General features: G+C 45.3%; 1 protein-coding gene across 2 annotated transcripts in view; it reads right to left on the reverse strand.

The window, feature by feature from the left end:
- Nucleotides 1-270: 270 nt before the first annotated feature.
- The window catches only part of SFSWAP (splicing factor SWAP), an 80,179-nt gene continuing 57,846 nt past the window's right edge, over nucleotides 271-22,603 (reverse strand). For both annotated transcript variants that reach the window (XM_052654408.1, XM_052654409.1), the window contains 5 exons: nucleotides 19,812-20,077; nucleotides 13,633-13,758; nucleotides 2,109-2,264; nucleotides 885-957; nucleotides 271-553 (listed from right to left, as the gene is read on the reverse strand). In XM_052654408.1, coding sequence (XP_052510368.1) covers nucleotides 488-553; nucleotides 885-957; nucleotides 2,109-2,264; nucleotides 13,633-13,758; nucleotides 19,812-20,077 — 687 coding nt within the window. In that variant the 3' untranslated portion in view covers nucleotides 271-487. The remainder of the gene's footprint in view (nucleotides 554-884; nucleotides 958-2,108; nucleotides 2,265-13,632; nucleotides 13,759-19,811; nucleotides 20,078-22,603) is intronic.

The raw sequence follows: 22,603 nt of genomic DNA on the forward strand, positions 1-22,603 counted from the left end.
GGAGACGGCAGTGGCCCTGCACCCTGGTGCAGGGAGTGCTGAGCTCTGACCACAGTTGGGGGCACAGGAGCCAGGGGTGGGGGGTAGTGGTGGTTGTATGCCTGGGTCGGGGTGGTGGTGTCAGACTGGCAAAACCAACAGCCATCCCCACGTCCCCTGATGCCCACATAACAAGTGTTAGAGGCCAATGATAGACGACAAACAGTAAAAAACTCACAAGCCAGACAAGGAAGAAACTGCCCACAGTTACTAGCTAAAAAAGGTGTTTTCCTCCCATTTTATTTGATAATACATTTTCACAGAAACATGATATTATTTACAAATATACAGGTAAGAGACTGCTGGTCAAAAATCTTAAACTGAAAATGTCATCAAAAAGTAATTTACAAAACCCGCCAACTGTCCAGGAGCCCCGGGGGGGATGGTCTGTGCAGGTCGGGGCTCTGCTCTGCCGGCTTTGGGAGCCCGGTCGCCCGAGGCCCGTGTCTCAGGAGGCGCTGGTCTGCATGTTTTTGGAAGCTGCTAGCATCGCTCTTACTTTGGCCATGAGGTCCTGTGTGAGGAGAGACGAGGTGAGGTGAGGACAGAGGAGACTGGGGGCAACGTGCTGGGGGCCATGGGTGTGCTCAGGGCAGGGTTCCGTCCCAGCCCTGCTGCTGGGACGCGAGGTGGGGCTCACGGGCTCACGGCCCAGGAGTCGACCACAAAGGTCACCGGGGAAGGAGGACACGGCTGCCCGGAGAGGGAAGCTCAGGGCTCAGCCACCCCGGGACCTCCAGGCAAGCAGCCCGGGACCCCCGTCAGCACCCATGAGAGGAGAAGGAAGTGAAGGCTAGCCCTGTCACAAAAAGACGAGAGGGAAGACAGACCCGCTCCCACCTTACCTGAGTGATTTTGCTCTGCACAGAAGAAACGATGGCTGAGGAGATCTGACCGTCCTTTTCCTGAGAAACTCCCCTAATGCAAAGAGAAAGAGAAATCGGGGGCTTAAAAATACTTCAAGCCATTTTGTTTCTAGTATCTTTAAAAAATAAAGCAACCTTATAAATGCACATATTTTGTCTATTTTATGTAACAGAAATTTGAAATATTTCATAAAATGTAATCTAACTCAAAAGATATTTTCATATAAACATCATCTAAGGCACATTTACAAAACGATGAAGAAAAGGAGGGCAGCACGGAGAGCTGGCATGCATTCAGAACCCGACCATGACCTGAGTGGGCGCCTCCGGCCCACGTTTTGGACTTTTGGGGGCATGGATGTGATACGCAAGTGATGATGGAGCCTGTACTCAGGTTCACCTTTGAAGAAGCCACAGCGTAGCTTTTGATTCACCCCAAGTGAGCTATGGTCTCTATGGTCTCCGCCACTCACCCGCCAGGTTTGGGGGAGATGGGCCAAAACTCACACTCATGAAAACAGTGGGTGTACGAGCAGGAGGGGACATGATCCCAGCGCCCCTCTGGGTGGATGGGTGGGGGCGGCTTTATGAAGTGGTACTGTCTGGCAGATACCTCCCAACAACCAGGGCAGCCAGTCCTTGGGGAGCCACCTCGTGGGCATGGGGAGACTGTGATGGTCAGCGTGGACTCCCACGGCCCTGCAGCCTGTGTGCTCGGGAAGTTTCACCCGTCTGCTCCGGCTTAGAGTAAGCAGTGGGTTGACAGGGGTTCTGGGGCTCAGTCACCGTGCACTCCTGTGCCTGCTCCCTTCCCGTGGTCACACGGGGCTCCGCAGAGGGGGCGACTCCCACCCCACACGGCCCGTGTGAAGACAGAGGTACCATCATGAGGGAACGGCTGCTGCCACATTACATCTGAGGCAGGTGCCTCCCCAGGACTTGCGCCCAGGTCTGGGAAGGGAGGCCCCCCACCTGCTCCCAGGTTTCCTCTGCCTCACAGCAGGGGGTGGGGGCAGCCCAGGGCGTGGGAGCAGGAAGCAGCCTAGGTTCTCTGACCTCTGTGTCTGCCTTCAGCTCACTCTGAGCCTGAGTGACACACAGAGGAGGGTGCAGGAGCAGGGGTCTGGGGGTTTGCCAGCGCGCCCGCCCCCTCTCAGCTCCCCTGCGTGGCCCAGAGGTGGGGGTGGGTCAGGGAGGAGCTACCTGGAGCGCTCCTGGCTGGAGCCCCGGCTCTCCACAGGAGAGATGCTGGCCGAGTGGCGGCGCGTGGGCTGCTTGCTCGGGGAGGCTGGCTGAGATCCGGCCTTGGACTTGGTCCGTGACCGTGAGCGTCTCTTCTTCTTCTTCTCGTGGGGGCTCCTGGAAGGAAAGCAGTGTTAGACAAAGGCACCGCGCTGGCTCTAAAGGAGTGCTGGGTGTGTTCCAGGAGAATTCAGCAACTTCCCCCTTCTATATACATGAACTCTTTTTAAGAACTATGTACGTTTAACTTGAAACGGGGATGGGTGTAACAATATAAAAGCCATGCAAGAAGTGAAATGTAGACCACTTTTGAGACAGAAGTTCTGAAGTCAGATGCCTGTGGGTTTACAACATGCTCAGCACTTTATCTGCATTTAAACACCCAAGATAAGCAACTGAGTGCTGTTTATGCTTCCTGTTCATTTATGCTGACTTAACGGGAATTTCCAGCCAGAAATGGAAAATTATTAAAACCAAGCACTGCGAACACAAAAGCTCAGTGTGTCCTTCTGGCCTCAGGCGGACATTCCCCGGGGCTGCCTGCCCTCCCGCTGGTCCCCACAGCCATGTCTCGCTGACTGTAGCCCACGTGCTCCGAGTCACCAAGGCCTGCAATTCCATGTCTGAAATGTGCCCCCAGCTCCGTCTCCCCTTTCCAGACCCGTCCCCTGCCCAGAGAAGATGATCCCTGAGGTCTCATGCTACGTCCTGCCCTGTGACCCTCCTTCCCATGCCCCTAAAACACCTTAAGAAAGAGGGAACGTGTGTAGATGGTGAAAGCGTGGAAGTGCAGATGGGCACTGAGCCCCTCCTCCGGGCTTCTTCTGAAAGACTACCTGTTGCCAGTCCTTGAGAAGCCCACCCCAGCACACAGCACAGGGGCCTCTGCAGCCTGCCCTCTTGCTGTGACAGAGCATTTCTGGGAGATTCTTTGAAGGCATAGGTCGCTGTGAATTTCATGAGCCTGACGCCCAAACTGTGCAGGGTGCCAGCTGGTGGGTGGATGACAGGCTCCCAGTGCTATCGTGACCCCTGCAAGTATTTATTGCTCTAAATACGGACACCCCAGGTCACCGCCTGCACAGCTCAGACTGCTCTCGGCTCCTCAGGACTCAGGCAGCTTGCAGGCCCTCCCTAATCTGCAGATACCCCAGGGTCTGTCCTCACGTACTCTCACCATTTCACCTGCCACCTGACCTGTCACTCACCAGGGCATTTCCCTGGTGCCTCAATCCACCTTGGTAGCAGAGTGTGGGGTCCAGGCAGGGCCACTCCGGGCACCTGAGGGGGCTCATGCTTGAGTCCCATGGTTCAGCTCCCGTGGGCCCCTGGCGTAACAGGCTGCTGAGCCAGAGAAGCAAGCTGATCCTCCTGTCTGGTAGGGCATAGCTTTCTGGCCCTGCCTCAACCACAGCACCAGAGCCTGGCCGCAGGTGGTGACAGCCTGACGACTTCAGCTGTGGGAAGTGTCCCCCAGTGAGCTGGGCTGTGGGCAGGTGGCCTCTGTGCAGGCCTGGATGAAGAGAAGTGGTCGAGAAAGAAGAGGCTGTTCCTGGGGCTGGACACACAGAGGTGGAGTGCATAACACCACAGGCCTACTTCCTATACTGCAGAGGTTTTGTGAATTTTTGTCTATAAACACATGCCTAGGATTTCAAAGGAAGCAGGGTTAAAAAAAAAAGTGACTTAACCCCAAATCTAGCTAAGCTCCTGTGGCTGCCGATATGAAATAAAGGTAGGTTAGCAATCCTGACCTGTAAATCACTACAACTTGATCTCATAACAAAACTTTCTAAGTGTTTGCTTAAGGAATTAAGTAATCTAATTATTAATGGACCCACTGCTCTGATTTCTAGTACAGATTAGGTTGGTGCAAAAGTAATTGCGGTTTCGCACTACTGAATTTTGCTGTTTGACACTAGAATACATTCTTAAAAAAATGCAGTTTTGTTATATACATTTTAACACACATTTCTTGCTTTATGGTTTTTTTTGCTAATGACTTATTACTTGCTGTTTATATTTTAGGAATGATGTGAGATTAAGGGCAAATTCGAGCGATTTTCTTATTAGAGTTCAAAATGGGTCATAAAGCATCAGAGACAACTCACAACAACAATGCATTTAGCCCAGGAACTGCTAACCAAAGCACAGTGCAGTGATAGTTCAAGAAGTTTTGCAAAGGAGATGAGAGCCTTGAAGATGAGGAGTGCAGTGGGCGGCCGTTGGACGCTGACAACGACCAACTGAGAGGATCACTGAAGCTGATCCTCTTACAACTACCCGAGAAGCTGCCAAAGAATTCAGTGTCAACCATTCTACAGTCTTCTGGCATTTGAAGTAGATTGGAAAGGTGAAAAAGCTTGTTAAATGGGTGTCTCATGAACTGACTGCAAGTCAAAAAAACTGTCCTTATGAAGTGTCATCTTCCCTTATTGTACACAACAACAACGAACCGTTTCTCGATCGGACTGTGACATGCCACAAGAAGTGGATTTTATACAACAAGTGGCGACAACCAGCTCAGTGGCTGGACCAAGAAGCAGCTCCAAAGCACTTCTCAAAGCCAAACTTGCACCAAAAAAGGTCATAGTCACTGTTCGGTGGTCTGCTGCTAGTCTGATCCACTACAGCTTTTCAAATCCTGGTGAAAACCGTTACATCTGAGAAGTATGCTCAGCAAACGGATGAGGTGCACTGAAAACCGCAACTCCTGCAGCCGGCATTGGTCAACAGAACGGGCCCAGTTCATCTGCACTACACCCGACCGCACACTGCATAACCAGCGCTTCAAAAGTTGAACTGGGCTACGAGATTTTGCCTCATCCGCCATATTCACCTGACCTCTTGCCAAATGATTATCACTTCTTCAAGCATCTTAACAACTTTTTGCAGGGAAAATGCTTCTGCAACTAGCAGGATGCAGAAAATGCTTTCCAAGAGTTGGTCGAATCCTGAAGCACAGATTTTTATGCTATAGGAAGAGACAAACTTATTTCTCATTGGCAAAAAAATGTGTTGATTGTAATGGTTCCTATTTTGATTATATACTGTATGAATCTACCTTCATACAGTTTAGGCTTTCTCCTGTTAACTGATACCTGAGTTGTTTCCAATTTTGGCAATTATGAATCAAGTGGGCATTTGCGGGCAAATGTTTATGGGGAGTGGACACCTGGGACTAGCGGAGTTGGGCCGTGGAGCAGTGTATGTGGGACTCTGTGAGAAACTGCCTGACTGCTTCCCAAGTGCTGTACCACCCCGCCCCCGCCCTGCAGCTATGTCTCAGGATTACGGCTGCTCACACGCTTGTCGACACTCATTACGTAATACCGGGCTTGCTTATTTCCGGCTATTCCTGTCAGTGTAAAGAGCACCTCGTTGTGGTTTTAATCTGCATTTCCCTAACAGATGACTAATGAAGCTAAGCATCTTTTCATACCCTATCTTCACTGGCTATTTAAATATATTCTTTCTTTCATGCACAGTATTTATTAGTTGTTTATTTATCAAGAGAAACTATTCCGTAGCCCAGATATTCATAGTTCATACTTTAGGAACACAGGTTAAGTGACAAACTACCACGGAACTCAACCCAAAGAAATCCTTTACATTCCAAAATCACTCTGCACTCTGAAAGACACCAGCCTTCCTCATCTCCTCCAGATCTTTTACGGAATCACAATTTGTGTAGGAAACTGCGTATGCCTTCTTTCCTGATTCGCCCACAGCAAACAGAGAGAAAAACTCAACTCCCAGGCACACAGTAAATGCTCCAGCAATATGAAGTCGCAGATGCTTGACCAGAAGGCTGTGCATCCAAGCGCTCATCAAGAAGTGGAAGCCATGGTAATTTTTCTCCTTGACAGCTCAACAACAACGTCCTTCCAGGCTGATGCAGACGAGGACCTTAAATACATTCTGTCATGAAACGTCTTTTCAAGCAGTCTGCCCCTTTCCTATGGGGTTGTCTTTTTGCCATTGACACAGGCCTTTGTCAAAGATACACACTGTAAATATTTCTCCCCGTCTGGGGCCTGTCAATGCAGTTTCTTAACTGTGCCTTTTGAGTGAAATTTTTAATTTCAAGGAAGTCAAATTTATAATCTTTTCCTCTTATGGTGGAATTTTCTATATCCTCAAGATTCTCTGTCACTTCATTAAATGTATTCTCCTTATTTTCTTAAAAAAAAAAACAACACACAAAACAGAATGGTTTCAGTTTTCACATTTAGGTCTGTGATACATCTTAAATTAAACTTGGTACATGGGGTACAGGTCACTGTTCTTCCATTTTGATGTCCAGTTACTCAAGCAAATTTTGTTGAAAAGGTTTTCCTCACTGCACTGTTTGGCTCTTACCTCTTAAAGGTGTATAGTACATACTGTCTGCTTGATGAAGCTTTCTAGTAAGTCTTGGATTAGTAGTAAAAGTCTTCCAATTTAGCTTTCAAGTGTCTTTTCTTTTTAAATTTTCGTTTTGTTTTTGGCTGCGCTGGGTCTTTGTTGCTGCATGCGGGCTTTTCTCTATTTGTGGCGAGCAGGGGCTACTCTCTAGCTGTGGAGTGAGCTTGTGGCTTCTCTTGTTGCAGAGCAAGGGCTCTAGAGCGTGAGCTTCGGCAGGTGTGGCTCGTGGGGTTAGTGGCCCTGTGGCATGTGGGATCTTCCTGGACCAGGGATTGAACCCGTGACTCTGGCAATGGCAGTAGGACTCTCAGCCACTGGACTACCAGGGAAGTCCTCAAGGTTGTTCTGACTGCTAGTCAGTTTGCCAGTACCTACAAGAAGCCCAGGAGAGTTCTGATGGGGACTGTACTGGATCTACAGATCAATCTGTGGAGAAGAGCATCTGACTAATACTGAGCCTTCCAATCCATGAATACGGACTTTATCTCCATTTCTTTAAGTTTCCTAAACATTTTATCTGAAATGTTTTATGGTTTTCATTGTAGAGAGATCTTACATGTTTCCTTATATTAATCGATATGTAGTTTGCTTTTCTGATATTGTTATGGATGGTACTGCTTTTAACTTCATTTTTTGTTTTATGCCAGTATTTCTATATACTGGCATAAAACAAAAAATGAAGTTAAAAGCCTCATGAGAAGAGTTGACTCATTGGAAAAGACTCTGATGCTGGGATGGATTGGGCGCAGGAGGAGAAGGGGACGACCGAGGATGAGATGGCTGGATGCCATCACAGACTCGATGGACGTGAGTCTGAGTGAACTCCGGGAGATGGTGATGGACAGGGAGGCCTGGCGTGCTGCGATTCATGGGGTCGCAAAGAGTCGGACACGACTGAGCGACTGAACTGGACTAAACTGAAGACAGAAATAAGAGGTTCCTCACGATTTCACACAATTATGTAAAAAGACACAGCTCACACTTCCCTTTTCAACCTTTATGCCCTCTACGTCTCTTACCGTCCTGGCTGTGACTTCTGTTACACGGCAGACACCCTGGCCTTTTCTCTAATCTCAGAGGAAGGCGCTAGCAAGTGTGATGTTAATTGCAGGTTTTTCAAAGATGCCCTTCAGGAATTCCCTGGTGGTCCAGTGGTTAGGACACCACCTTTTCACTGCCGAGGGCCAGGGTTCAATCCCTGGCTAGGGAACTAAATTCCTGAAAGCTGCTGGGTGCAGCAAAAAATAAAATCGGATGGAAAAGATTTCCTTCTATTTCTGCTTTTGCCAAAAATATCCCCCCCCCCCACCATTTTTCTTTTTAATGAATGGGTGCTCAACTGTATCAAATACTTTTTTCTGCATCCATTGAGATGTCATATGATTTTCTTCATTTATTTTGTCAACACTGAATTACAAGGACTGGTTTTTGAATGTTAAAGAACTCTGCACTTCTGAGACAAATCCCATTTGGTCCTGATGTGTTAGTGTGATCCTTTTAGTAAACTGCTACACTCAAATCAGCTAACACTTTGTTAAGAATTATTGCACTTATTTTCCTGAGAATATTAGTTCATGACTACATCTACACCCCCTGACAAAACACACTCCCCACCACACGGATGTGCACACGCCTGCCCATCTGCTTCAGGTGGCCTCATGAAGTGTTCTCTCTTCAGTTTCCTTTGAAGTGTGTTCTGCTTTTTCTTGAGCGTTTGTTAGGCTCTGCTGATGAACGTCATCTGGGCCTGCGTTTTGTGGGAGGTTTGGACCATAAATTAGGTCCCTTTAGCAGATGTGGAGATGTTTCGACTTTCCATTTCTTCTGTTGTCCATTTGCACTTTGTTTCTTTCAAGGAAACTTGTCCACTTCACCTAAATTGTGAAGTTTACTGGCATGGTATTTATTTCCTTATTATTCTTTTAATATCTCTTGGGTCTTTCATTCTTGATCAATCTAAAAACAGATTAATCAATTAAAAAATCATTTTCAAAGAACAATCATTTGGTTTTACTATTTTCCTCTGTGAGTCTGTTTTCTGTTTTGTTGATTTCTGATCTTACTTTTATTATTTCCTTGCTTCTACTTACTTTTGGTTTCATTTGTTCTTCTTTTTTCTAGCTTAAGACAGATTAGATCACAGTTTTTTGACTTTGCTCTTTTTTTCATATAAACATTTAAAGCTAGTAACTTCTTTCTGAGCACAACTGCACCCCATAGACTTGAGTGTTACATTTTCATTATTATTCATTTCAAACTATTTTCTACTTTCTCTTGTGATTTCTTCTTTGACCTATGGGTAATTTTCAAATATGTTTATTTTCAAATATTTGGGATCTTTCCAGATATCCTTTTACAGATTTTCATACTTAAAGTCGGCCTTCCTAGGTGGTGCTAGTAGTAAAGAACCCGCCTGCCAATGCAGGGACATAAGAGACTCAGGTTCAATCCCTGGGTTGGGAAGATCCCCTGAAGGAGGGCATGGAAACCCAATCCAGTATTCTTGGCTGGAGAATCCCATGGACAGAGGAGCCTGGCGGGCTGCAGTCCATGGTGTTGCACAGAGTTGGACATGACTGAGCAACTTAGCACGCACACACACTTAGTCATGTGGTAGGAAGACACGTTCTGTGTTATCTGAACATACTGGCACTAGTTCAGCAGAACAGAGAATGGTCTAGCTTGGTGACTGACCCGCGCACGTCATGACGCACACGTCATGAGAGCGTACACGCTTCACTGCAGGGCGCAGTGTTGGTGCTGCTCACATTTGCTGCTTCTGTACTGTTATACTGCCTGCCTTTTCCCCTTTAATTCTTTCAGTTTCTGTCTCAAGTATTTTAAAGCTTTTATTCAACGCTCACATTTAAAACATTATGTGCTCATGAAGAACTGATCCCTTCATCATTATGAAAAGGCCTTCTTAATTTCTAGCACCATTGCTTCAAGTCTATGTGGTCTCCTATTAAAACAGTCATATCGCCTTTCTTCTTATTAGCCCTGCATGGTGTATCTTTTTTCAGTCTTTTAGATCTCAAAGTATTTGTGTATTTCAAGTGTCTCTTTTAAGCAGCTTAGTATTAGGTTTCGCACTTTAATGTAGTCTAAATTTCTGCCTTTTAACTAGCGCTTTTGGTCTACTTACATTTAATGTAATTATTTGTATAGATGGTGTTAACAATCCCTTTTGCCTTCCAGTTGTCTATTCTTTCTTTTTCCTTCCCCTCTGCACTTTTCCGCTTTCTTTTGCATTAATAAAGCATTTTTAATGTTCTCTTTAACAGTCTCTATTAGATTTTAGCTTTTCTTAATTGGTTGCTCTAGGGAATTATGATATGCAACCTTCGACAGTCATAGTCTACAATGAATTAATAACACTTCATGTATGATGTAAGAACGGTAGAACTGCAGTATATTCCCACTCACTCAATAAACATTTACTGATGTGCTCAGTGCAGTGCTGAGCTGTAGGAATTCAATGCTAACCACCCCTTCCCCAATCAATCACTAACTATTTACTGTTATAAAGTAATGGGGACTTCCTGCTGGAGTATATGGCAATATGATTTGGCTAAACATTTTCATGAATTTTACTTTAAAAAATATTCACTCTGCCCAGATTTAGATTTCTAAACACTCACTAAAAAGAACCATGATTCCTAGGAGAAATGACTGACCCCAGGTCCAAGGTAGGGGAAGCACCAGCTAAACAGTATCTTGGGTCAAAAGTGACAAAGTGCTCAAGGAACAATGGGGTCAAATGTGAGACAATGTCACCATCAAAAGGAATATAGTGGCAATGGATTATTATACAACCAATATAAAATAAATTCCCCAAACCCCAAATCCACAGTGATACTACACAAAGGGTGGGGTGTCTTTAGAGAAAAAATGAGGAGAAAGCTGATAGCAACAGACATCTACACTGTGCAGCGCCGCCCACAGGTCACCTGCCAGTTCAAAGAGAAAGAGGCGCAGAGCAAGTGCAACCTCAACTGAGTCATCAAACTCAGAGCCACTGGTAACGGGACATAGGGGCACTTGTGCATCTGTGTGATACCATGGGCAGTTACCCAGCATCATTTATACAGTGTACAGTGCTCTTGCCCCAGATACTTAACAGCAACACAGCCAAGAGGACAAAGTAAGACCAACCCGGAGTGCGGAGTCTTCAATGACCTGGACTGGCCTGGACTTGTATAAGTCATGAAATACACACATAGAAAGGTGGGAGGGAGGGAGAGGAAGAGAGAGGAAAGCAAATATGTGAAAAACATTAACAGTGAATTGAGCTACAAGCTTCATGCAGATGGCTGTTCACTGTACTATTTCTATGTAAATTCAAAACTTTCTAGTAAGTTAAAATTTAAAAAAAGTCAGCAAAAGCAGCATTCAATGATCAGCTTGCAGGAATAATCCTTCAAATCTGGGAGGAGGCACCTTCCCCTCAGTTGGGGGACCTGATGGGATTAGTCACCCTGACTTGGTGCATAATTAGCTACCTGCTGCTGTGCTGAAGCAGAGAACCCCCCTTCCCCTCCCCAGCAGCTACTCTGAGTAGAAGGACAGAGGGAACAGCCTGACTGTTGGGTTTATATAACTTGCCCGCTAAAAAAGCATATTCTGGACCTAGAGACAACTCTAGGTTTGTCATAGCTTTTCTTCTAAGGAGCAAGCATCTTTTAATTTCATGGCTGCAGTCACGATCTGCAGTGATTCTGGAGCCCAAGAAAAGAAAGTCTGTCACTGTTTCCATTGTTTCCCCATCTATCTGCCATGAGGTGATGACAAACCTAGACAGCATATTAAAAAGCAGAGACATTACTTTGCTGACAAAGGTCTGTCTAGTCAAGGCTATGGTTTTTCCAGTGGCCATGTATGGATGTGAGAGTTGGACTATGAAGAGGGCTAAGTGCCGAAGAATTGATGCTTTTTGAACTGTGCTGTTGGAGAAGACTCTTGAGAGTCCCTTGGACTGCAAGGAGATCCAACCAGTCCATCCTAAAGGAGATCAGTCCTGGGTGTTCATTGGAAGGACTGATGCTGAAGCTGAAGCTCCAATACTTTGGCCACCTGATGCGAAGAACTGACTCACTGGAAAAGACCCTGATGCTGGGAGGGATTGGGGGCAGGAGGAGAAGCAGACAACAGAGAATGGAGATGGTTGGATAGCATCACCGACTCGATGGACGTGAGTTTTAGCAAGGTCCAGGAGTTGGTGATGGACAAGGAAGCCTGGTGTGCTACAGTTCATGGGGTTGCAAAGAGTCAGACATGACCAAGTGACTGAACTGAGAGATAACTCTGTGAGTTTATAATCACTGCCATGAAATCGACCAGTAACCATGCACACGTTCAGCTCTTCGGGCTCCCCCTGAATCCACCACCGCCCACAGCCCCTCAGAGTCAGGCCACAGGATTAATCCCATCCACCAGGGCAGGGCAGCTGGGCCCTGCAGTGGGATCAATCTTGACTTCTTTTGTCTGACTTAAAGTTCCGATGATAACACAAGCTCTGATGAATCCTAATATAATTACCACAGTCTCAAGTGATAGCTCTTTTAATGCAAAGGCTAACTTGAGGGTAAAGCAAGAACTCTTCTGTTAGAGATTTTCGGCTACAAGGAATTAATTTTAGACCATGCCCTTTACATATACCAAGGGTGATGATAAATTTCAAATGTCAATTACTTGCATAAAGAATAAAATTTAAAATGGACTTCACTTTTCATCATGTTATCCTGGAACAGTCACGTATGCTTAGTGAGGGATTTCTAAGGCACAAAATGAAATTTATAAACAGACGGAATGAGTCTGTACATGAAGCCTTTGCTGAAATATATTAGCTTCACAGCTCCTTTCTGATTTTTCTGTTTTAAATAAATGAGTTGACATTTTATCATTTAATGGAACAATCACATAACTAGCCAGACTGCAGGAACATTATCTGGCTAGCAATGCCTTTTAGAACTCTCCCTGTTAAAGGCAGTGCTGATGGAGGCGGGTCTCTGAGGCAGGTTTGGGTGATGGTTGGGTTCATTTGCCCAAGAATTCAGATCTGTCCTCTGGAAGGCTCCCGAAGGTTCTGGAACTCCGGATGTCCTGATACACACACACACACACACACACACACATACACACACTGAGCAGCATAGCCTCATGCAATCTGAGACTATGATGGGCAACAATGGCATCCTGCCTGTTTCTGGACGCCTTAGTCGCCGGGACAGCAATATTCCTGTCTACCTACAACAGCTGGGGCCTGCTTAACCCCAGAGCCAGGGCACAAAAAGCAACAAGCCTCACTTCTGGGGCAAATGGAAATACAGAAGCCAAATGACTTTAAAGTATTCAGGTGGCATCACCCACACTGGACGGGATGGTCTCCAGATGGCAATGCTTAGCTGAGAGGGAAATGCCCACTGGTCCACCAGCCACCAGCTCTGCTCCTGGCTTGGATTCTGTGTTTTCTCAAGTCAGTGGTGGTACTGGGGCCTCTGGTGGCAGAGGTCAGCCCTAGAGCTCTCTCCCTGGGAGTGAGAGTGGGGCCCTGGCTTGCTGAGTGTCAGAGGCCCAGACTGGGGTGGCGGTGATGTGGGAACCTGGCTCCCTCACCCTCCTCAACAGACAAGTCTCTTCCAGTGGTCAAGGGGTCAGACGACGGACCCTGTCCCTTCTCTCTGGCCCACTCCTGGAAGCCAAAGCTAGGGCCTGGCCACCTGAGCAGCAGGGACTACTTGAGACTTGAACTTCTGATTTTCCTTGTCACTCATCCCTACCGTCCTTTTCCTTCTCAACAGGTAGAGGATAAGGTGCTGTGTGTGGGGGTCTAGAGGAGCAGCTAGACATGGGGAAAATGGAGGCCCCACGACCCACTGCAAAGACAGACGGTCCCTGGCTCTAGCACGGCAAGTTCCCCTCTGCCTGTGAGAGTTCCAGAGCAGTGGAAATGCTGCCAGGACTACTCAGGATCCGTCAAAGCAGCTGCTCCCCTGGTTCCCAACAGCTCTGTGCTGTGGACGCGGAAGCCCCACCTTCCCAGTTCAGGTCCCACGTCCGCGAGAGCTCGGCTGCCTACCTGGACCGGGTCCGCTTCCTGCTGACTCCAGGGCTGTTACTCATCCGGTAGGCGGTGGGGACGCTCCTGTCCTCCCGTCGTCTCTCGGGGGAGTGCGCTCGTCTCCGAGGGGACCGGGACCGGGACCTGGGCAGAGGAAGGCAGGCGTTTCAGTCCTCTGTGTGTGGGGGCAGGGGAGCACCTCCACCACTGAGGTGGCGGCCAGCCCTGGCCTGTCCTCTGAGGCCCGCCCCCAGCCTCCCTACTCTGCCGACCCAGAACGGGATCCAGGCTCAGGGGCAGAGCACTTGTCACGCCAATGCTAAGCTTCTAACTGGGGCACAACTCATGCTGAGGCTGGAGCCATGCGCTCTGGGCCGGCAGCGGCCAGCTCCCCGACTGGGCATCTCCCTGCGGGTCTTGGTGGACGTGGGCCTGCTGCTGCTCTTCCTCCCTCTTGCCTTTGCCCTAAAAATGTTCAGCTCACTGATATTTCTATCAAAATTAGGGATGGAAAGGCACTGAGACTCTAGTGAGTTTTTCTACTTGTTCTGAATACTGGCAAGAGGAAGGAACTAAACAGAATAAAGTTAGAAGGTGACTTGGAAATTTCCCCTGTATGCACTCATCTTATGGGCTCTCAGCATGAAGAACCGGCTGCAGGCCCACTGGCAGGAAGCCTAAACCTTCAGTCCAATTCAGACCATGCCATTCCCATGAAAGTTTCGGCTAAATCATTTGTTTCTGAGATTTCTAATGTTTTACTCTTCCCTTTCCTGAGCCTGGAAAGGGACTATTCTATTCATGCAGTGTCCCACAGACACCAGCACACAGAGCTCTAACTCCAGACCCTCACCTGTGTGGTCAGGTCCTTAAGAAGAGACCTTTAATAATGGGTTTAGGACTCTTATTTAAGTTTTTTGTCCAATCAGTGAAAATACTATTTTGGGGAAATCTGAAATAAGCAGATATCTGAGCTAAAAAAGAAAAAAAAAACCCAACAACCCCAAAACCAAAACAATTTATTTCTGTTCTGTTTCTATGACAACACACTCAAAACCAATGTAAAGAAGAGATGTTTTGATTTTTGTCATCTAAAAAAATTCTACACTGAACCATTCTAGTTACAACCAAACCTCCCAAACAACACACATGGTTGTTGCAAAGATCAGCCTGTAATCACATTCCACCCTCTGTGTCATGGAGAATACCCTGAGTCATTCCTGAAAAAACACAACCACCACAGAATGAACCTGCTCCAGGATCAACTCCCCTCGACTCTGGGGCTCCTCCCACACAACTGCTTCTCAGCTTATACAGCGGTTTTGGTTTTCCAGACCTTTCCTAAGATTTAAGTAACAGATTACAAAGGTGAGGTCAGTCAGACACCTTGACATTTTACCAGGTTTCCCCTCAAAAGAGCTCCAGGAGGCAAATCTGCTCGTGGTCGAAGCTGCCTGATAACTGTCCCGCTCTGCTGCTGCTGCCACTGCCGAGCTGCTCTGACAAGGCTCCGTGCTCAGCGTCCCTGGGGAGGCTGTGGGTCTGTGATATGGAGGTACACACTTCACATTCAGAATAAAATGTGCTGAGCTGGGCAGCGCTAGAACCCTGAAAAAAGGGCTCTGCTTAATCAAAACTATAGTACCTATGGAACGCTCAGACGCAGAATTCTACAATAAACTCAGTAATCAGGAAAATGGATTAGTTTTTAATGTTTGCAAATTCGTAACTTTGAAATACAATACCATTTAGCGGTGGCTATGAGTATTAGATTTCTTTAAAGTAAAGTGGCTGTTACCAGTAGATTTCAAGTTATCTGGGAAAAAAGCCCATCTCAGAATTAAGGGCTGTGAGCTATGCCAGATAATACTTGGGTTTTATTTTGATTAAAGAAGCTCTAATGTTTTTGTTCTATTAAGTAGGCTCTTAATATTGCTACCACGACACAGTGCAGGAATCAGGAATTCCATTCTTTACGTAAATCATCTGTATAACGTGACCAGAGGCCTTCTTATAGAGATGGAATAGTCTGAATTCAAAATACTTCAAGCATAATGCAACTTGGATATTTTTTTCTTAAATAATCATTACGGTTTGCTGTCAAATAAAAGCATAAGGAAACCTTTTGTCTGAATGATGAGATATTTATAAATAGCTGCTTCTACCAGTGTTTAACCACGTCTGTGACCCACTTCTTCACTCCTGTTCCTTTCCTGCTCACAGGTCCTCATGGAACCGAACGGGTGTTGCTGGTGCCCTGGCAGCATGGATCTGGCACCAACTGGCGTGAATAACCAAGAGGATCCCAGGTTCTACTGAAATGTATTTCACTTCTGAGCTGTGGACCCAGCTTCTCTCACAGACCCTCCCTCCTCTCCTGAGGGGCCAGTGTCTCCCACAGCTTTCCACCCCAGCACTGTTATCAGTGGCTGTGGCCCTGTCTGGGGATACGACTCACTTCCTGGAAACCAGCATGGGAACTGTCTCCTCGTGGGAGCATCAGGGCCCCACGCTCCTTCAAAGATCAGGATTGGGAGATGAACCACTCACTCACTGACTAGATACGCAGCTTATCAGGAGGGAGAAGTGAGGAATTAAATTTCAAACTAAAATATGACCCCGATTTTGCCCACCTGAGTTCTTTTTGAACATTAAGTGTAACTGTTAAAAAGCCACATTAACCTCCGGCCTCTCCTTGAGTGAAAGCCCTGAGGGAACTTTACTTCAGGAAGTGACACAGGGCTCATTATCCTTCACAGAGAACACCCCAGAATGTGGGGGTGCAGAGTTCTACCTAGAAACCTCCCCTTAGACACAAACTAACCAATGAAATGACACCACAGGTGATCTTATTAAAAGCTTTACAAATAAACTGAATTTCAAGCTTTAGTCTCATTGAGTTTAGTTTTAAAATACCTAAACTGTTAAAACTGGATTTTAATTTTAGGCAGTAAATTGCATGAGTACATCTTTATCCCATTAAGATATAAAACCTAATGTGATATAAAAGCAGAAAACAAAAGAGAAGGAAGTCTTATACTTTAATCAATGTTGATTTAAAAGACACTAAATCCTGCCTTGCGGTAATCACTGTGCTTTCTGAGAAGCAACAGACTGATTTCCAAAACTAAAGATTTTTCTATGACTAATTCACCTTTGGAGAGCCAGAGTCATCAATAATTTAGACATATTTTGATAAATGGGACTTCAACCACACAAGCATTAATATATTAACATAAAAATTACTTATGATAGTAAAGCTTTTAATCTTAACTTTCTACATTTTACATAGGACTTTAGTAATTTAATATACAAAAAAATATATATATTTTAAATGTAGCATCCTACCCCAAGCAGAAATATTAACAAAAGTCATTTTACTTGAAGCTGGCAGTAGTCTTTTAAAAACAATCGATTAAATTGTGTCAGGCCCAAGAAACAAGTCTGATATATCCTATGTAGACATTATGTCTGTAATGGGTTATTCTATCTGAAAAGACAGTTAAAGAAATAATTATGATAGTTATCATTAGCAACTTCAATATTTTGGTTAAAATTTAATTTCTTTTCTTTTACGTGTCAAACAATTCATATTACCAAGAACACCAACCCCTCTCATTTCATAACTGCTGCATTCAAAATTCAGTTGGGTCCCTAGAAATTATTAATGTGAGCTTGGATTAAGAAAGCAGGTCTATAACCAGCTTAAAAAAAGATATAGTTTTATCAAATAAAACTCACTCTTCTCAGAAATAAGAGCTGAGGCAGGATCCTACCTGGTGAAGGCAACTTCCTGCCTTATGTCCCTGGGACCCAGAGACCAACCACAGGACAGCTAGGCTCCTCCATATATCCAACCAGACCTATAACCCACTTCGGCACCCTGAGCTCAGAGGTGGTCTGATTTCAAGCAGCATCACTGTCACATACAAGCTTTCAAGGCAAAAATTCCTGGACAAATACTTTGAAGGTTTTGTTTTATAATATTATTTTGAAAAAACAATTTATAAGAAAGTTGCACTTTGCCTTGATACTTTATCTAAGCTGTAAAATCAAACACCAAAGATCTGACTTATTTAGTGAACTTAAGTCAGCTGATTTAACTAAAATTAACCAGAAGTATCACATAGATACTACTGTGTGTGTGTGTGTCTAAGTTGCTTAGTTATGTCCAACTCTTTGGGACCCCATGGACTGTAGCCTGCCAGGCTCTTTGGTCAATGGAATTCTCTAGGCAAGAATACTGGAGTGGTTCGCCATTTCCTTCTCCATAGATACTATTGAGATTTTTCTTAAAGTTTGAGAATTATGAAAATACTCAGCTCTCTTTACACATAAAATACTTTGTTGGTTAAATTAAGGTAAAATTGTCAGCCTGCCATCACAGAACTCATATTAACAATTTTTTAATCCTAATTTTTTCTTTAACTGAAAATTATACACTAAGGATTAAGATTTTGCTTCTTGTACTTGTCAGTACTGAATATATGAAAACAATATAAAATACACTTGCATAGAAAATATGTAAGTCTATTCTAAAATAAAAGCTATTTTAAAAATACTAACATAATATACATAATGACTTACTCTACTAGAGACAGTCAATAAAAACCATAGAAATCCTAGAGAGTTGAAATTCCAAGTGTTTCATAAACATTTCTAGTTCTGAAGAGACCAACCTGGGGAAAAGTCTGTGGCCATTATGTCTGACCAGATGGGTTCACATAAGAACTAGACACCTGCACCTACTATTTGTGCTAAGCATGCACCATGAAAACCAACTCATTTCTTACATAAGAAGCGATCTAAGGAGCCCTGAGCATTATCAGACCCCCAGAAGGGGATTTAGGAGTAGATTATACTTTCTTCTCTTTGAGCCCTGAAATAAATGAAATCTAGGAAGGATTTTACTGGGTATGGTTATTTTCCATCGGGCTTGTACAGGCCTGTTTATTTACTTCCACTATATCATAAGAAATTTTTTCAAGTAAGAAACCCTAGTTTTGATATATACATACAAGTTCCTGGGGACTTTCAAATATTGGAAATATGTCAGCAAAGTTGTTCATTTAATTAAACAACAAGGTATGTGTGTGTGTGTGTATGTGTGTGTGAGAGAGAGAGAGAGAAAGGGAGAGGGACAGCAAGGGATAGAACTTCTAAAGAACTAACAAAAATGCAGAGCCAAAGATCAAATTTATTTATCGTGGAGGTAAACCTAATTTCATTGTAGAGAAGGGTAAATACTTGTCAAGCCTTGAAGGTCTGGTCTAGGTAAAAATTAGGGAGAATGTTGTTTTAGGGTATATTCAAGAAAGGCTAATGTGTACACAAGTACAGTTTTTTAAAACATAAAAAATAAAAAGTATAGGCCCATCTGCATTTTTCCCATGGAAAGGAAAGAACATCAGTTGTAGATTAGTACAAGTGCTGTGCTAGAGAAACTGAGTCCAATTGACACTCAGTAAGAAATCAGAAGGCGTGAGGTAAGTTTTAAAACTAGAAACTTGCTTTTCTGAACCTCCTGCAAGTCAGATGCTTTAAAAATCAGAAAAGTACCTGTTTCACTAAGCACTCAATTCTGTGATCCTTACAGGTTTTCGTGTTTATCATTTCTGTTGCATAAAACCTTAAGCTGCTTCCTCAAAGGCTGGCTCCTCAGAGGGTGGCTTTTGGTTGAACAGTGACTGTTAGTGGGAGGCTGGGGAAGCAGATTAATTGAGAAAACAGATCTGTGCCGCTGTGTTTCCTCCTTTACGGGCACTTGCAGGTGCTGTGCCAGTGAAGCTGAACACAGACACAGTGCACATGTCTCTCGTTTCGGCAGATACACATTCAAAAGGAATTAGCCTGGGAAAGTCGACTCATTCACCAAACAAAACGCCCCCAACCCTGTGAATTTTCCACACATTTTCAGCAAATACGCCAGGCTTGCTCCCAAGACCTGTTAAAAATTCAAATACCTCTCCTTTAAGAAAAACCTGACAGTAGTTGATGCATTTTGGAAAGTCAGGTTAAAAAATATTTTGAAAAGATGAGACTGCAGGGCGCATCTCTGCGTAAAGACACGCAGGTGTGTGGGTCTGTGCTTGCGGCAAGCCGGGGGAGGGGAGCCCCGCGCCCCCTGCTGGCGAGCAGGAGCAGCGGGATCCGCCCCGCACCGGACGCCCGGCCGCGGGGGCACCCTGCACACTCACCTCGAGCGCCGCGCTGTCCGATAGGCACTGGGAAGACAATGCTTTGCTTTTGAGTGAGACCTAGACCTGGACTTGGACGACGAATGATACTTGGGAGACCGCGATCTTGTTCGAGACCGTTTTTTGTGCTTTTTCTTTTTCCTCTCTCTCTCTTCTTCTCTCGGCGGGTCTTTGCTTCGGCTCGAGCGCCCTTCTGGAGGCTTCACGTCCAAAGTTGGCAGAGGTCTGCCTCCAGCCAGTAGAGGACAGGGCACGGTACCAGCCTCCTGAAAACAGAAGGACACGTCCGGATTTCAGCAAGGAAGATATGCTGTTTTAAAATGTATGTTTATAAGATTCCAACTTTGGCGCACTCTCATTTGTTAGAGCAGCCCATGCCTCCGTCTGTGGCTCTAAATATACCCCCGGCATCTCTGGGAGAATGATGGCTCCTCAGAGGCCAAGAGCACGAATGCCTACCTCTCACGGCCGAGCCTTCCTGTGCAGGGTCCCGTCCCCAGCCTGCCAGGCTCTGGAGGCTGGATCTGAGAAAAGAAACGCGGCACATGGAGGGCTGTGTTAGGAAGAGCCCCACCAGCTCTTTCCTAAATAATTGTGACTTTCCACTAAAAAGGAGATTCTTCAAATTGCTAGCACCAGGTTTTTATGGATCTCTGCTCTGCCTGAACCAAAAGAGGTTCCTCTTTGATTTAAAAAAAAAAAATTATTTGTCACTAGGAACATTCATTTCTTTGTTGAGGTAGTGGATATTACCTTACTGTGTTGATTACTGCGTATTTTATGTAAGTCAGATCATGCCATGAGCCTTGAACACACAGCTACATGTCAACTGCTAACTGGAAAATGGTCCCTCACCATCTGGTGCTACAAGGATGAAGTCACTGGTCACTGGAGTTGCTGACCTTTGACACACCCTGAAAGAAGTTCAGTGCAGAGATCAGGAAAGAGGCCCTTTAAGTATGCCCAGAGAACAGGGCTCTGCCTTCCCGCGCTGTGGGGAAAACTGGCAGAATGTGCCTTCAGATAGTTAGACCTTTACAGAAGATTCTAAGAGCCATTCTTGTATCTCCTCATGTCTGGAAAAGCACTAACGTTACTAATGGAGACATCTGCTCCTCACGATAAGCAGCCATCTTCCGCCAAAACGTGTGCTTCACTGCACATTCCGCTTTTACCAAACTCACGTATGTATGGACCCGCCCCCCACCTCTCAGGAGCAGTTCCTCAGAGGTCTGAGAGGCTGTCTCCCCAGGTTACCATCCTCATTTTTGTCTCAAATAAAACTTGATGTGCACCTTTTTTCAGGTGACACAATTATACCTCAGTAAAACTGAAAAGTAAAAAAATAAAGCCACTAATGGGAACCACAAAGACAATCCCATCAACACAAGCCAGCCTTGCTCCACGTGTATCAATACAGCAAAGAATTTCACTTAATGGGTTATCAGTCTTCAGACTGCTTTATCCAAGTATGGCAGATACACAGAGAGTGCAGGATCTTAGGGCTGCTGCCTACTGAACTTCCATGTCAAGGCACCGGCACATACACCAAGGAGCCACCACTCTCAGCAGTGTGCACCCAGAGCAGTCCCGTTTCTAGGACTTGTTCACTACGGTCCAACCAGGAAGGGAATTACTACTCAACTTTAAAAATGATGTGGTAGTCCTATTTTATTGACATTAACATTGTCCATGTCACACAGTAAGATAAAAAAAATACGAATTTACAAAAAACAAAACCAAAAAAGCCACACACAAGAAAACCACAAAAACACCCCCCAAACCACATTTTATATTTGCAATTGCAGCCACCCACCTTCAGCCCCTTCCCCTTCTGAGAAAGGTCATTTCCTTGAATCAGTTTATGTGAATTTTAACTATAGCCAGTAAACACCACACACAGAGATATAACGAAAAATCTGGAATTTATCATTTTGTGCCTCAGAACTTTCAAGCTGTTAAGGTTCATGAAAATAAAAAAATCCCAGGCAGGGGCTGCAGCCCTGAGTGGGTGCTGGCTGTTGGTGGGTGGTGGGCTCCAGCAGGCCTGGCTTCCCTTCTCCTCGGGTCCATTTGGATAAGGCCAACTGGATGAGACAAAACAGCACTTTGTGCAAATGATTCTTCTGAAGTTATGCTTCTTCCCCTCATTTGAGAGGAACTGTGATGGTGGTCTTGTGGGGCAGCCACCAGACAAAGATGTCGCCCCTCCGTTAGGGGTATGCCCAGAGAACAGGGCTCTGCCTTCCTGTCAGCCTCCTGTTGTTTACACTCACAACACACTGTCTTCACATCTTTCATTTACTGTGAGCTGAGAGGCAGTGGGGCTGAGAATTGCTCAAGAACAATATGCCCTGCTCGCAAAGCAGTTTATTCCCACCGAAACACTCTTAGTAACCAGGCCCCCTGGGGAAGAGCACACGGCCGCCTGGTGTTCCTGTCGGGCCTTCACTCTTCTCCATCGTGGCAATGCTGCCCAGGGCATTTTTAAGGTTTTGCTTAAACTGTCTCCAGGGAAACCATTTCATTATGAGACAGTTCTTCTTATCAAAAATGTCTTTCTTACTTCAAATTATTTTAGTGCAGTAATCTTTTTCTTCCTTTTTTTTTTTTTTTTTTTTTGGTGTCACTTGGCATGGCTTGAAGGATCTTAGTTCCTCAATTGGGGATCGAACCTGTGCCCCCTGCAGTGGAATCGAGGATTCTTAACCACTGGACCGCCAGGGAAGTCCTGCAATAATATTTTTTCAGGTTAAATTTTAAAATAATTGGTTGTTGTTAAACAATTCTAA

The sequence above is a fragment of the Budorcas taxicolor genome, chromosome 17, assembly GCF_023091745.1.
Source record: "Budorcas taxicolor isolate Tak-1 chromosome 17, Takin1.1, whole genome shotgun sequence".
Taxonomy (NCBI): domain Eukaryota; kingdom Metazoa; phylum Chordata; class Mammalia; order Artiodactyla; family Bovidae; genus Budorcas; species Budorcas taxicolor.